At 41.3% G+C, this 16,288-nt stretch overlaps 2 protein-coding genes across 3 annotated transcripts in view; both read right to left on the minus strand.

Annotated features, from left to right (window-relative positions):
• Nucleotides 1-15,748, minus strand: part of LOC140487132 (chymotrypsin-C-like) — a 73,132-nt gene extending 57,384 nt beyond the window's left edge. Inside the window, exon 1 of the mRNA XM_072586677.1 lies at nt 15,724-15,748. Coding sequence (XP_072442778.1) covers nt 15,724-15,748 — 25 coding nt within the window. The remainder of the gene's footprint in view (nt 1-15,723) is intronic.
• The window catches only part of LOC140487130 (N-acetyllactosaminide alpha-1,3-galactosyltransferase-like), a 45,248-nt gene that overhangs the window by 2,019 nt on the left and 26,941 nt on the right, over nt 1-16,288 (minus strand). For both annotated transcript variants that reach the window (XM_072586675.1, XM_072586674.1), the window contains 2 exons: nt 15,724-15,819; nt 9,243-9,380 (listed from right to left, as the gene is read on the minus strand). In XM_072586675.1, coding sequence (XP_072442776.1) covers nt 9,243-9,380; nt 15,724-15,819 — 234 coding nt within the window. The remainder of the gene's footprint in view (nt 1-9,242; nt 9,381-15,723; nt 15,820-16,288) is intronic.

The raw sequence follows: 16,288 nt of genomic DNA on the forward strand, positions 1-16,288 counted from the left end.
TATATTCACTTGTGCTAAGAATCACCATCCGAGGTACCAGTCTTTTTATCTTGAAGCGGATAAAAAGATTGGTAAGCCACAATTAATGTATTCGCTCATGGAAAAGTGACTTCCGAAGATTAAAAGGTAGTCGGGGGGGGGGGGGGGGGGGGGGGGGGGGGGGGGGGGGGGGGGGGGGGGGGGGGGGGGGGGGGGGGGGATCTAAGATGGCGGCGATCTGAGAAGATCACACTGCAGAGCTTCGCATCGCAGCAGGAGCAGGATGGTCCTTTAACCCATCCAACCCAGGTCATCAGGATTTCTTGGGGCGTTGGAAAGATTGTGGAGCCCCAAGAAACATTTAAAAATTTACTTACCTGTATTTTCAGCTGTCCAGAAATGCCCAGCCTCGGAGCCAATTACTCTCCAGGACCTAGTGAACCAGCTCTCAAAATCTCGCGAGATGTTGGGGAAACAGAATGAAGAGAAGCTGGCTCCAGCCTCTCTCATGCTGCAGAAGCATGAGCAGCAGCTGGGAGACCTGGAGAAGAGGACGGATGAGGTGGAGCACAGGGTCACAGTGGTGGAAGCTGATGCCAGTTCATTCAAGGAAGAGATCCAAGCCCTGAAGACGCAGGTTCGTAATTTGCGTGACCAAGTGGATGCTCTTGAAAACAGGGGCAGGAGAAAAAAACATTCGGATTGTCGGTCTGCCTGAGGGTAAGGAAGGTGAGCCGCCTGTGGAATTTGTTGAAGATTGGCTTCCGAAATTCCTTGTCTTGGAAACTGGCCTGAGAGGATTGAAAATAGAGAGGGCTCACCAGGTCGCAGCATGGAGGTCAGGTCTGGGTCAACGCCCTTGTCCTTTCCTGGTGTGGTTCCGTCATTACCGGGATTAGGAGAGAGTCATGGAGGCTTCCAGACTCCAGGGGAAGGATACAAAGGCCCTAATTTATGAGGGGTCTAAGATCATGTTTTTTCAGGACTTTTCAGTGGCGGTGATCCAGAAACGAAAATCGTATGGTGGTGTCAAGAGAAGATTGAAGGAGCTTGGGATTCAGTACTCCGAGATATCCGGCAGTGCTTCGGATCACCTTAGATGGATCCATACATCTCTTTGACACATCGGAAAAGGCAAGAGACTTTGTGGACAAGCTAACCTAATTTTAATACTCCTAATCTGGAGTATTGTGTGCAGTTTTGGTCGCCATACTATAGGAAGGATGTGGAGGCACTGGAACGGGTACTGAGGAGGTTTACCAGGATGTTGCCTGGTATGGTAGGAAGATCGTATGAGGAAAGGCTGAGGCACTTGGGGCTGTTTTCATTGGAGAAAAGAAGGTTTGGGGTGACTTGATAGAGGTGTACAAGATGATTAGGGGTTTAGATAGGGTTGACCATGAGAACCTTTTTCCACGTATGGAGTCAACTATTATGAGGGGGCATAGCTTTAAATTAAGGGGTGGTAGGTATAGGACAGATGTTAGGGGTAGATTCTTTACTCAGCAAGTCGTGAGTTTATGGAATGCCCTGCCAGTGGCAGTGGTGGACTCTCCTCTTTATGGGCATTTAAACGGGCATTGGATAGGCATATGGAGGATAGTGGGCTAGTGTAGGTTAGGTGGGCTTGGATCAGCGCAACATCGAGGGCCAAAGGGCATGTACTGCGCTGTATTTTTCTATGTTCTAAACAATTGTAGTATGTATAAATATTGTTGCTTAGGTATGCATTTATCATTCTGTAAAAGAAATGGAGGAAATCCAGTTGGAGCTTTGTTTCTCCCCTTTTTTTTCCTCTATTGATAATAATTTGGTTCAAACTATGTCTGGCAGTGGTTAAAATGTACATTTTAAATTTCTAAGTTAGGACATACCAAAGGATGGATGGGGTATTTATTCCCCCTTTTTTGCATGAAAGAATTTTTTTTATTCATATTGATATTCTATGGGGTGTTTATTCTTTTTAGCTTGTGCTTGCGATGCGACTCTCGCTGGGAGAAGTGAAGGTGGTTGAGATGGTTACATGCCTATTTATGGGCAGTTCAGTACGGGTAGTTGTCCCCTTCGAGCAGGGGACTCCCTACTCAGCACTATTGGCTCTTTATATGTTGGTTTGTTTTCTGGTTTTTGTTGGTTTTTATTTTTAATAATTTCATATGTTTGTTAAATGTAGTGGTTTTAGTTTATGTAGTTTTTATATTTGGTGGATCATGCGACACTAAGGCTCAGCAATTTGTGGATCGGGCTCCTCCTCTCTGGAATTTAAATATAATTGCAGAAGATTATGGCTAGTGATTTGATTATATGGTGTACCTGGAATATCAAGGGAAGTCACTCACCAATTAAGAGGAAGAAGGTACTCGAGTCTTAGAAAGGAGAAGGTGGATATTGCTTTGTTACAGGAGACACATTTGGATGACAAAGGGCATCTGAAATTACAGCAGAATGGCTTTGACTGAGTTTATTTTATCATTTAATACCAGAAGTAAGGGGGTGGCTATATTGGTAAGGAAAAATCTCTCATTTAAATTGTTGGAATGTGTTAAAAACACATACGTGAGGTTTGTAATTCTTAAGGCCTTGATAAATGGGGAAGAATATGGCATTTTAAATGTTTATTGTCCCCCCGCTCATCCTCTTAAATTCTTGGTAGATGCTTTTTCTAAACTGATAAGTCTCAAGACTCAGCACATCATTATAGGGGGAGATTTTAACTGCCTCATGGACCCCACAGTAGACAGGTTACCTAAAGGTCCCTCGATACCCTCTGCACAAACTAAACAGTTATTGGGTTTGTGTGGGGAATTAGGGTTGGTGGATGTCTGGAGGTGTCTCCACCCTACAGATAGGGATTTCACATTTTTCTCTAATCCGCATAGATGTCACATGAGGATTGATTTTTTTCTGACCCCTGCAGTAACCCTGGATCTGGTGCCATCCTGTACGATTGGTAATATTGCCATCTCTGATCATGCTCCAGTGTACCTCATGGTTAAAATTAAGGATGTTACAGTGGATTCAAGGTACTGGCAAATGGACCCCTTTATTCTCACGGACAGCAAGTTTGTGGAGTATTTCTCTAAGGAACTTCGGGCATTCCTAGACATCAACATAGGCTCGGATGATAGCTCATCTGTTCTCTGGGAAACTGCCAAAGCTTATCCCAGAGGGTTAGTTATTTCATATTCCACCAGTAGGAAGTGGCAGAAGGGTGAGCAGCAACGTCTCCTTGAAGCACGGTTGAAGACAGCCAAGAAGGCCTATTTTGACAGACCCTCGTTGGTCAAACTACAGAGGATTACGGCATTGTGGTCTACACTAAATTCCGTGCTCACGCAGACGGCAAAGAAGGATCTGGCTTTTGCAAAGCAAAGGTTATACGAGCATGGTGACAAGCCAGGCAAATACTTAGCATACCTTGCCAGAAAGAGAAGTGCCCCACAAACCATTACAGCAATTAGGGAAGGGTCTGGGGACCTAACATGTGATTCTAAAAAGATTAATGTGGCGTTCCAGAGATTCTATTCTAAGTTATATCAGTCTGAGAATTGAGAGGAGGGGCAGACCAAAATGGAATCCTCTTTAAGAGATCTGAAGCTCCCGGGTGTGACTCCCGAACAACAGTCCTTTCTCAATGCCCCATTATCAGAGCAAGAAGTGCAAGAAGCTGTGAGGCAGCTTCAGAGTGGAAAGGCGCCCGTTCCTGATGGACTTCCCAGTGAATTCTATATGGAATTCGTAAGTATACTGTCAGGCCCGATGCTGAATATGCTTAATGATTCATGCAGTCATGTTTGTCTCCCACCATCTCTGAGAGAGGCCAATATTTCACTTATCCTTAAAAAAGGGAAGGATCCGGAAGACTGTGCTTCATACAGGCCCATCTCGCTCTTAAATGTGGACTTTAAGATCCTCTCTAAGACTTTCGCGTTAAGGCTGGAGACGGTGTTACCTTCTATTATTAAAGAGGATCAGACGGGCTTCATAAAGGGTCGCAGATCCTCCAATAATGTTAGGAGGCTGCTTAACGTAATTCAAGCATGCCAACAGCAGTCAACACAGGGACTGGTGATTTCTTTAGATGCAGAGAAGGCATTTGACCGAGTTGAGTGGCCGTATCTTTTCTATACTCTAGACTGGTTTGGTCTGGGAAAAGTTTTCATAAGATGGATAAAGGTTCTCTACCAATGGGGTACGATCAAGCAATTTTAATATTTCTAGGGGCAGCCGGTAGGGCTGTCCCCTTTCACCATTACTTTTTACGTTGGTGATTGAACTGTTGGCAAAGGCCATTCGTGGGGATCCCAATATAACAGCTCCAGAAGTGGGGTCAAAATTACATAAGATCTCGCTGTATGCAGATGATGTTCTAATTTTCTTGACAAATCCAGCAGTCTCAGTGCCTTGCCTGATACAATGCATTCACGCATTTGGCGCTTTTTCAGTGTACAAGATTAATTTTGCTCAATCAGAGGCTATGCCTATGGGTGGTCTTACGAAAGAGTTGGCTCTTGAGAGTGACTATAGATTCCCATTTAGGTGGTCACAGGGGGGTTTTGTGTATCTGGGCATATTCATTACTCCAGTTCTGGATTGGCTGTTCAAAGCCAATTTTACTCAATTATTTGAAAAGATTAAACAAGATCTCCAAATATGGGGGGCACTTCCAGTCTCATGGTTGGGTCGGATAGCATTTATTAAGATGAATATCCTCCCTGGTTTGCTATACCCGATATGGATACTCCCCCTGACGTTCAATAAACAAACACTCAGGGGACTGAACAGTTGGTTCAGCTCCTTTATCTGGCACCGTAAACGGCCCCTCATTAAATTAACCAAACCGCAGTTGCTTCACAGATTGGGGGGAGTAGACCTTCCAGATATTAAAAATTACTAATTAAGCTCGCTTTTGACCTACGTAAGTGATTGGGTTTGTGGGGACCCTCTTTCAATATGGCTAGATATCGAAGTCTCCCAGGCAAGGTGCCCCCTTACCAGTTTGTCCAAAAACAGCAAAGTGAGGACAGTTAGGGGATATTGCCATAACCCAATAGTCATCAATACTGTTAAAGCATGGAGGGCAATTCGGCAGAGGGAAGGTAATATTGGCAAAACATCTTTGTTTACACCTTTATTGGGTATGCCAAGTTTTCAACAAGGTATGTTAGATTCAGGATTTAAACGTTGGGCAGCTAGGGGTATATCTTGCATGGGTGATTTATTTGAGGGAGATGTAATGATGTCCTTCGATCAGTTAGTACGGAAGTACGAGTTACCTAATAGAGACCTCATTCGTTTTCTTCAAGTTAGGGATTTTATTCAAAAAAAGACCACACTTTTGACTGATCCCTACAAATCTGACATAGAAAGAGGGGTACTAAAGGCTAAGAGTACACTCTCTGTCGGTACTTTATATCACCAATTGAGGGGTGCCACCTCAGATGAGTCTGATCAACTCTGCAAGATGTGGGAAAGAGAGCTGGGTGTTGAAGTTTCTTCAGAGGCATGGGAGGATATTTGGGAGAATGCAAGGAAGATATCAATTTGTAATAGGATCCATGCTTTACAGTTGAAGATTCTCCACTTAGCCCCAGACCATTTGTCAAAATTTAAACCAGGGGTATCTTCAGCATGCCTCAAGTGCAAGGTCTGTACAGGCACTCTTACCCATTGTCTTTGGTCTTGTGACAGGCTTCAAATATATTGGAGCGCTGTGGTGGGTGCAATGGAGAGGATTTTAGGTGTAGGGGTGGAGAAAGCTCCTTTTGGGCCTACCCATTGCATTTCCTGCAGACTCACATAAGGCAAAACTTTTCAATATTCTTACATTCTGTGCAAGGAAGAATATCTTGCTCGGTTGGATATACCCGGGCCTGTCGGGTTGGCGGAAGATTGTTATGGAGCGTATTCCTCCGGATTTTTTTCACAAATATGGTACACCACAAAACTGAGAATTTTTACAAGACATGGCAACCCTTTTTGAAATACCTGGACACAGATTTATCTGCCACACTAACAAGGGCTTTTATATAGCCGTAACGATTGTGTTTCACGAGTCCAATATCCAGGGAGGAGGAACTGTGAATGTATGAGTGTTTTGTTTGGCTGGGCTGAGTTATTATTATTTATTTGTTTCTTGTTAGGTATTTATTTAGTTAGTTAAATAGCTAGTTTAGGGTTTTTTTTTATTTTATACTTCTCTATATATGTTTATACATTCGTATAGGAGGGTGAGCTGGGGATTTTTTTTATTATTTGGGTTTAGTTTTGTACTATTTTTGTACTGTTTTGAATTGCATTGTTGTGTATTTGTTGTAATATTTAAAAATCTGTTTTTTCTTAATAAACATATATTATAAAAAAAAACTGCCTTTCATCTCAGTGACACTTTTAAAGAGCTTGAAATTCATCCTCTCCCATTGTTTCATTGTTGAAAAGTTGCTAAGTTGAAGACTGTTCCCAACACCTATGCTCCAAAACATTAGCACAAAAAGGTGCCAAGAACACATGTGTAGACACCGAGAACTGTGCAACCACCTTTGATGGTTTGCTATTTAAGCTTCCACTGAACAGGGTTACGCCAGAGCATGTTTAACTTCAGTGACTAGCGAGACGGGAGTACAAAGAATTGGGAATTTTTAGCCAGAAAATCGAGAAAGAGTCAATTTTTACAGGAGAGCGACCAATTCTTTCGTCTCTACAGTAAATAAAATATAAAGGGTTGATTCTTATTTGGTGTTTCCAACAAGTTCTAGACTCAGACAGGTACCTCTATAATCACTGCTAACCCCATATCTCACTTCAGCTCCCTCATGTTGTAATTTTATCACACCAAGTTTAGCTGCCTTTCCACAATCATGGAATAAACCTTTGCATTCTCTCATTGCCCCCTTGCATTCTCTCATTTGACTGGATGAGTGCAACTCCAGCAACAGTCAGTCAATGATAACACCCAGGACAAAGCAGTCCCCTTAATTGATAACATATCCACAAACATCACTCCCTCCCCACTGATACTCAATAGCAGCATTGTGTACTGTAATGGCTTTAATTACTCTCAGCTTGGATAATCATTTCAGTAGCTCTTTGCTGGACTTTGCAATGTTCAGACTGACTAGTGTATTCGTCCAACACAAATGACATTTCAAAAAGGAACAAGTTGGATGCATTCAGGGCACTTTGACTCATCCAGACGAATACTAAATGATACTGTGCAAACACAAGTTCTTTTATTCTTTGCCTTGTTACTGCTGGATAAATAAATGTTCTGAAAGATTTAATAATGACATTACATTAGCTAATCCAATCTGATAATGGCACACAGTCTTTGGGTGAAGAGTCAAGTAACCTTGCACAAGGTCCTGATGGAGACAGATGTCTCCTGGTTCATGCTCACTGTCACTATGCCAAATTAATGTTAATTGTATCTTTGCTGCCAAGCAATAAGTTACATCCTGTCATGACAGGTAAGTGCCTTTTCTTGTTAAGACTCTCTAGTAGGCTATCACTGATAACTGGATAGACTCCTTAACTCAGCATAGAAAAGGCAGATTCTTCAGAGACCATGGGGACCGCAGGAGCTGGATAATATTATTTTGATACCCTCCCGATCGAGTTCTAGAAGCTTCCATTAACTGTTTGATGTTCTATTACTGTGCCACATCAGGGGCTGTTTAACTGGTTTCCAAAAAAAAAGTACAAAAGGAAGATTAGTGACAGCACACTATCCCAAACACCATCTCCCAGAGCTAACAATTAACCTAAAGTTGCAGTTCTGATCTGTTCTCTACAACAGCATTTAGAGAGTGCAGCAATGAGGCATTGCATTGTAGCCTTCTTGTTCCAACATTTCAAACTGTCAGCATCTACACTGGGACTGTCAAACTTTCAACTCCATTCATTCCTATTTCCCATAGGTGGCTGAATTTTACTGAATGTGCACTTGTCCTCTCTAAAGCTTGGATACCCTTCCAATGGTTTTGTGGTTGAAATAGCATACTAAAACAAAACCTGACTTATATTCAACTGGGTAATGTTACATCAATCAACTTGAGGTGTTGCCTTTAACATCCTGTGAATGCATCTTGCTCACCAAGTGCAAAACCCTTAAACTTCTGAAGTAGTAAAGTGAGAATTATTGAAACAAGAGCACAAATGGGGGCGACTTGATACATCACATCTACGACAATGCTCTGTGATAGATTGAGGACACAGTAAACTATCTTGAGGACTGGTCATCTAGATCACCATATAGCCCAAATTTATATTTGGATCTATGCACTCTCTTCCCTTTGGCCAGCCTTCCCCTTTATACTTTCTTTTCATTACCAATCCAACTTCCTTTATTAGGAAAAGGGCAGTATTGAGAGAATTCCACCACTGAGCACAAAGGTAAATTTAATTGTAGCTTTAGCTGCTAACCCAGCAGTTGTCAGACTGTGGGGAAGTTCCAGTCTCCTCACGGGCCACCTATACACTTGTCTTTTTGTTGTTGTGTTGCCATAATCTTACCACGCCACAGAGCTGTTTCCTTATTAAAGGGAGATGACTGGTGTTGATTTAACCTGAGGGCCACCTTGCTCCAAGTGAGGGAAGAGGTCGAGAAGGAGAGTCCTTCACAGAAACCTCAGGTAGTGATGGGAATTAAACCCACACTGTTGGCATCACGTTGTGTCACAATCCAAAAAATTCAACTAAACCAACCCCCTTGTCTTTTACAGCATACCTGAGTAATATGGTTTCCACTTAATTGGCCTGTACAAAAAAACTTTTTCGAATGTCTGACAACGTAAATTGAAATTTTAAACTAAATTTTAAAACAGAAGATGCTGGGAATATGTAGTGGGCCAGGTGTCATCTCTAGAGTGAGAGAAACATATTTAATATTTGAACTTAATGATCTTTGTCATTTAAATGGTCATTGGATAAACATATGGTTGATAACGGAATAGTGTGGGTTAGATGGGCTTCAGCTTGGTTCCACAGGTCGGCGCAACATCGAGGACCAAAGCACCTGTACTGCACTATGATGTTCAATGTTCTATGTCGCCAGAAATTGACAATAACCTGCAATGTTTCTAACGTTATGAAGTCTGCCAAGTAAAATAAACAGGCTGCATTCTCCAGCTGCTAAATTTTCACCCCATCTCTGAATGGGTTTTAACTGGTAGCTGTACTATAACAAGGCACTAACAGTGCAAAATTTCACACTATAGATAGAGCTTGATAATGGAATCTAATACAACCAAATTACAGCAACATACTTGCCAACTGCAAAGACTGTGAGACCAATAACAATATTTTGATTCTTGTACATTTCATCATAATACGTGGGATTGAAGGTCCCATCCCAAAGGATCGGAGCTTTCCATTTTGTACAAGTCTGAACATCAGTTCTGCTCCTAAAGAGAAAGATAAGAAAGGAATAAACATGAGAAAGACCATTCTCTTTCTTGCCTGTAACATTCTAGCTTCTTCTTGAGCAGACCCTGATGTCCACTGGTGCATGGCTGCTGTTGGACACCCCTCTCTCAGACACCCTAACTGAGAGGGCACAAAGTAACAATAGGAAAGAACAGTTCGTTGAGAGAAGGATGGAAATGTTTGGATGTTCGAGGAAAGAATATAAGAAAAAGGAGGCCAAGCAGTTTGTGATTCTGAAAGGATGAGTTACAGCAAGACTGAAGTGATATATTTGACAGTATCGGAATACGAGACAGAAATTTAAAAGTAGCAATAGATATCGTCGTTCTGCTATAACATGCATTTCGTTATCGCAAATTTGTTACAACATGATTGAGAAGTTGTGCACAGATTTCTAAACTGTGAACTTTTAAAACGTGTGTTGGCTGTAACACAATTACATCACCAACATTTTAAGTGCTGTTTCTAAAGCATGATTTTTCTATAACACGGGGTTGCACAAGAAAGCAGCCATCGCGTTATAGAATAACTGACTGTAGATGAAATAAAAATAAGGAAAACAGAGAGAGTATGGTTGTTGGTGGTGAAATTTAATCTCAAACTTTACTATTCTTACAACTGAGGTTGGAGGGGTCATTATTTTCATTTCCTACTCCCATTTCTTGATTTGCCAACCCAAAGTTCAAATGTTCTATGTCGGTGATACGCCAATTATAGGGGTCTCCAATGGTATCAGATTCAGTACTAAGAACAATTTAGACAAGATTCTTCAGTCAACAATAAATGTTATATTTCAGTGGGGTTAGTATATTGGAAAACAAGCTCTGCTATTCCTGGATTTCACAAAAAATTATTAAAAATTTAAAGTTACACAAAATTCCAAAATTCCCTAATTTACTGGTCTTTCACACACACAGGTTTCTGTAGTCAACAACAATGGCTAGTTATTACAAAATAAATACACTGTAGCTATAGACTATGAGTACGAATCACTGACATGTAACTCTACCCATTAAAACTCTATTCTCCTTTTAATAAGTCACCCAATGCACACATACAGACAGACACAAAACACATGGGTGTCATGGATGGAGGGAAGGACTGCAAAGGCAGTTCAATGGAATTTGTTCACAGAGTTCATTGACATGGTCCTTTTGGTTTGCTGCTTCTCTATCTTCTTTCGCCAGGTAGTTGTTTGCAGAAATACAGGGTGACTGGTTCACATTTATCAAGTTTCTAACTTGCTGGTCAAGAGCCACAGCTTACAACAACTGATAAGGGAAATGAACCTGACTTTCTTCAAGATTGAGGTGGTATTCATTGCAGTGAAATAGGTAGTTCCTTCTGTTCTGGGAGGTCCAATGGTTTTAGTGAAAACATTCACACCCACAAGTTGTCCAGCCACCAGCCACCTGAGAACCAACATCGTTGTTGGCAGGCAAATGGTTTTTGTCATCAACCGCTGGCCTCTACTCCACAGATCAAACCAAACCAAACCAAATTTGCTGGCCAAATCTCCATTCATACACTGACCCCTACCTCCAACTCTTTTGTAATAGGCTTTCCCCACTGCTTTAACCATCAGCTGTGTAAACAGCATTTACCAGTGTCAGGTAGCTTGTTTTTACAATCTTATAAAAACCCTTTTCCTATTTCAGTCCAGAATCAAGAATATAGGAAAAAAAATACAAGTACCAAAAATAAATAAAGTATTAAAATATTACTGGCAGCTTGGACGATGCAAAAAGAGCTTTTGATGCTTCCAAGAAAGGAAAGATTCACACACATTTACACATGCTGCTGACCCTGCAGATAACTCTGTAAAACAGTTGCAGTTGACTAAATTCCCTTTGCTTCAGACAGTAAGGTGTACGCCAAGAAAATCCTTTACTGATTAGTAAAGGCAACTTCTGGTGGGTTTTCAACTCACATATTTTGCTGAGTGAGTTACAAAAGAAAGAGGAAGAGAGAACAATGATCTGTTATTTCTCAAACAGGCCTCAAATTCTCTCACTGATTTTGAAGAAAAACTCAATTGTCTTATTCTACTCTTGCACTTCCAATAAAGTCCATTCATGCCAATGTATTGCAGAGCTTCATGTTTTACCTTAAGCATTGGAAAATTTAAGTGGGCCCTTATTTTTCTGCTCTCCATGCTACTTGTTTAATCCCACAGTGTGGCCCAAGTAAGTCACTATTGCTTTGGTAAACTCACTTTTGGACAGATTAATGACCAAATTAGCACTCTGTTGCTGATCAAAGTTCTTTTAGATTAGATTACTTACAGTGTGGAAACAGGCCCTTCGGCCCAACAAGTCCACACCAACCCGCCGAAGCGTAACCCACCCACCCATTCCCCTACATTTACCCCTTCACCTAACACTACGGGCAATTTAGCATGGCCAATTCACCTAACCTGCAAATTTTTTGGATTGTGGGAGGAAACCGGAGCACCCGGAGGAAATCCACGCAGACACAGGGAGAATGTGCAAACTCCACACAGTCAGTCGCCTGAGGCGGGAATTGAACCCGGGTCTCTGGCGCTGTGAGGCAACAGTGCTAACCACTGTGCCACTGTGCCGCCCCTTTTAAATGGTGCAAATGTCCTTCCCAGGTTTGGGTGAACACAAGCCAGAACGCACAAACAGAACCATTACATAATTCTTCAATAACTTTGACAGTTAATTGCTAAAACTTCAGATTAGATTAGATTCTCTACAGTGTGGAAACAGGCCCTTTGGCCCAACAAGTCCACACCGCCCCGCTGAAGAGAAGCGCCACCCAAACCCATTCCCCTACCCTATATTTACCCCTGACTAACACTGTGGGCAATTTAGCATGGCCAATTCACCTGACCTGCACATCTTTGGATTGTGGGTGGAAACCCACGCAGACACATGGAAAATGTGCAAACTCCACACAGATAAGCGGGAATTGAACCCGGGTCTCTGGCGCTGTGAGGCAGCCGTGCTAACCACTGAGCCACCGTGCCACCTAAACATTTCTGGTTTCTTTTTCGTTTCACATGACTTGACTTAATAGTGATAAAGCCAATCCAAAAAGACAAATGCTGATATTTCATTGGCTGCATCACTCAAATGGAATTTGGCAAATCACATTGCCAAGTCAATTTTTGTGGAAAATCCTGCTTGTCCATTTCTCTCAATGGAATCTTGTAATCTCATGTAGCATGTAAATTGGTCTTTGTCACTGCGATGACTTTGTGATAATCAATGCACAGTCATTGTGACCCACCACGAAAGGGGAGTTTCAGCTATTTTTTTTCAGTTCTATAATGTCACTGTCTATCATGAACTTATTACCTTATGAGACCATAAGAACTTCAGAAATAGGAGCAGGAGTAGACCATCTGGCCTGTTGAGCCTGATTTACCATTCAATAGGTCATGGTTGATTTTTTTGTGGACTCAGCTCCACTTACCTGCCCACCAGTTAACCATAACCCTTAATTCCTTTACTGTTGAAAAACTATCTTTGCCTCAAAAATATTCAATGAGATACCCTCAACTGCTTCTCTGGACAGGGAATTCCACAGATTCACAGCTCTATGGGTGAAGATGTTCCTCCTTAACTCATTACTAAATCTGCTTCCTCTTATTTTGAGGCTATGCCCACTAGTTCAAGTTTCATTTAAGGGGAATAGCCTCAAATAAGCTTCTCTCTTCCTCTCATTTGAACAATTTTCTCTCAATTGAGTTATAAGGATATTGTTTTATGGGAAGCACATTCTCGATAGCTGAATATATTTATCCCTGACCTATTCACTCAAATAGATCCATGAATTTGAGAGAGATTTTGTAAATCACATTGAAGGCTCCTTAGAAGGAATTTGAAAGATGACCCTCCAGTAATCAAATTCACAATACAAAGTTGCTTAAAAACTTTGAAAGAATATTGTACTCTCTTCCAGAAGACTATTGAGGTGACTTACAAATGGTCTTATTATCTTCATCAGTAATCAAGGAAGAACTGGATTATGTTGAATTATCTCTGAGTAGATTCTAAGGCACTATGGTACAAAGAACTGCAGATAAAGTTTTAATGCACATTTCTTTTCCCAACTCCCTTTTTGTTAGAGCAGAAATGCTCAAGGAAATTTTAAAAATCAGTGTCCCATTTAACTTATAACAATTGGTTTTAGTCTGTCCAGTCTTATTACAGTGGAAGCTTATTTTCTTTATGCTGGATAATTACCTAAAATCGGTCACTCTTACCAAACCCCACTTCTGATTTGGAAATGCCGGTGTTGGACTGGGGTGTATCAAGTTAAAAATCACACAACACCAGGTTATAGTCCAACAGGTTTACCTGGAAGCACTACTCCTTAATCAAGTACTATACTTTCCTTGTACCTTCAATTTATCTGCTAACTCTCTCAATTTAGCCTTAAATATTTTAAATAACCTTTCACTCCCAGAAAAGTCTTAGCAATATTCAAAGCCCTTTTGAAAATTCAATCTGTGTAATAAAACAGGAGTGCTGTGATGTAGTTTATGTCCAGTGTCTCTATGTACTGGTGTCTTTAAAAGAGTCAGAGACCCTCTTAAATTCAGTAAACTCCAAGCTCAGATCAGCCCCATTTTGTTATAATCCCAGCGGATGGGAAAACTGAATAAGTGAAAACACAGAATGACCTCTGGTTTGACAGACTGTCATAAAACAATGCAAAGAACTGTGAGTGCTGAAGATATGGAACTGAAATTGCTGGAGAAACTCAGCAGGCCTGACAGCATCTGTGGAGAGAGAAATATAATTAACATTTCAAGTCCAGTGACCCTTCTTCAGAACTGAAAGTAGCTAAGAAAGGTTGGCCCTTATGCTGATGATAGAAAGTGAGGGGGGGAAAGGAGTGAATTGTTGTTAGGTGAAGAAAGAGCCCAGAGAGAAAGAAATTAGGTTTGGCAGACAAAGGGATGGTTGACGCTATGCCAGGGACAGAGAAAAGTTGTTCCTGGTGAGTAATGCTGTTCAGACAATTCTGATCCCCCTCCCAAAGGAAGGATATTGTGTGCAACTCGAAAGGGTTCAGAAAAGATTTACAAGGGTGTTGCCAGGGTTGGAGGGTTTTAGCTATAGGGAGATGCTGAATAGGCTGGGGTTATTTTCTCCTGGAGCATGAGGGATGACCTTATAGAAGTTTATAAAATCATGAGGGGCATGGTTAGAGTGAAGAGCCAAGGTCCTTTCCCCAGGGTAGGACAGTCCGAAACTAGAGGGCATCGGTTTAAGGTGAAATGGGAAAGATGTAGAAGGGACCAAAGTGGCAACCTTTTCACATGGAGAGCAGTGTGTGTATGGAATGAGTTGTCAGAGGAAGTGGTGGGGGCTGGTATAATTACAACATTTAAAAGGCATCTGGATGGATATATGAATAGGAAGGGTTTAGAGGCATATGGGCCAAAGGTTGGCAAATGGGATTGGATTAATTAAGGATATTTGGTCGGCATGCTGTACAGCTCTATCACTCTATAACACAGAGCATGGTGTGTATATGGAAAGAGCTGCCAGAGGAAGTGAGTACAGTTACAACATTTAAAAGACATTAGGACATGTATAAGGATAGGAAAGGCATAAATAGGGCTAGCTCAGTTTAGGAAACCTGGTTGGCATGGACAAGTTGGGCCGAAGGGCCTGTTCACATGCTATATGACTGTATATATATTATACTGATTTATAATCAGTGACCAATAAGCTTATCACTTCCATTTCAGAGCTCCCAAAACATGGGAATATAGAACTTCAGAGCAATTGACTCTGTTGCCCTAATTTCTAACATCACTGAATGAAGAATGTGGAGTAATTCACTGTATCTCCTTCTCTGATCTAGTTGCATGTTAGCTTCAGGTTAAGAAGAGGAGAATCAAATCTGAATCAAGATGCTAGTCATCCATTTGCACCATCTCTACAGTGGATCATTTCACTAACCAGGCTGAACACAAACTAAGGATTTTATGCCTCAGGAGGTACGTACAGATGATACATCAGCTTTTCTGTTTGCAATATTATTCTCACTGCTTTTGAATTCATGCCAAGAGCCTCCAGTTGAATTTCAGTTTCTCAGGCACCACATCCAGGTTGTATCTGCTGTTAGTCAAACCAAGGGTCATAGATACATCATGAAAAGAGGAAATGAACAACAGAATATTACAAGGATCAAATACACGAATAATTGCAAATACCATTGTGAAACACAGCAGTGAGAGTCAGTGCTTTCAAGAGAAGAGTAGAGTAGTGCTTGAGAACATTGCTTTTCCATTTTGTACAAATGAGCAAACATGAACACATTTAGAAAAGTACATACCAATAATCCAGGTAATTATCCACATGGTTTCCAGGTTTTAATTTAAATCCTTTGGGCAAATGGCACATATCCATGGGAAGAAGCCCTTCCATAAACCTGAAAGCAGGTTAGTGAATACACAATTAGGAATGAATTATAGTAACTGAGCAGTGGACATGGCTGAAATGTTTGAAAGTGTCTTTAATCAAAAGAAGGGGCAGGTTAAGCATTCCTCTCGCTAAGCTACTGAAATCTGACAAAGGTGGAATTGTGTCCAGGAATATCCTATTTACAAATTTGTCACAGGCCAACACCCACTCAACCTGGTTCCTCCCAGTCATCTACAAGTTGATGCCAGGTAAATTATTTGAATTTGTCAACCTTTCCTACCCACGCGAGGGCTCTTGTGGTCCAGCAGTAGTGTACCTACCTTTTTTGTCCAGAGGCTCAGATTCAAGTCCACCTGCTACAGAGATGTGTCATGACATGTCTTAACAGGTTGATTTCAAATAACTTTTGCTGTACACAGGGAGCTAGCGGTAATGTCACTCTAATCTCTCAGGAAACATGAGTTCAAATCCCAGCA

The sequence above is a fragment of the Chiloscyllium punctatum genome, chromosome 16, assembly GCF_047496795.1.
Source record: "Chiloscyllium punctatum isolate Juve2018m chromosome 16, sChiPun1.3, whole genome shotgun sequence".
Taxonomy (NCBI): domain Eukaryota; kingdom Metazoa; phylum Chordata; class Chondrichthyes; order Orectolobiformes; family Hemiscylliidae; genus Chiloscyllium; species Chiloscyllium punctatum.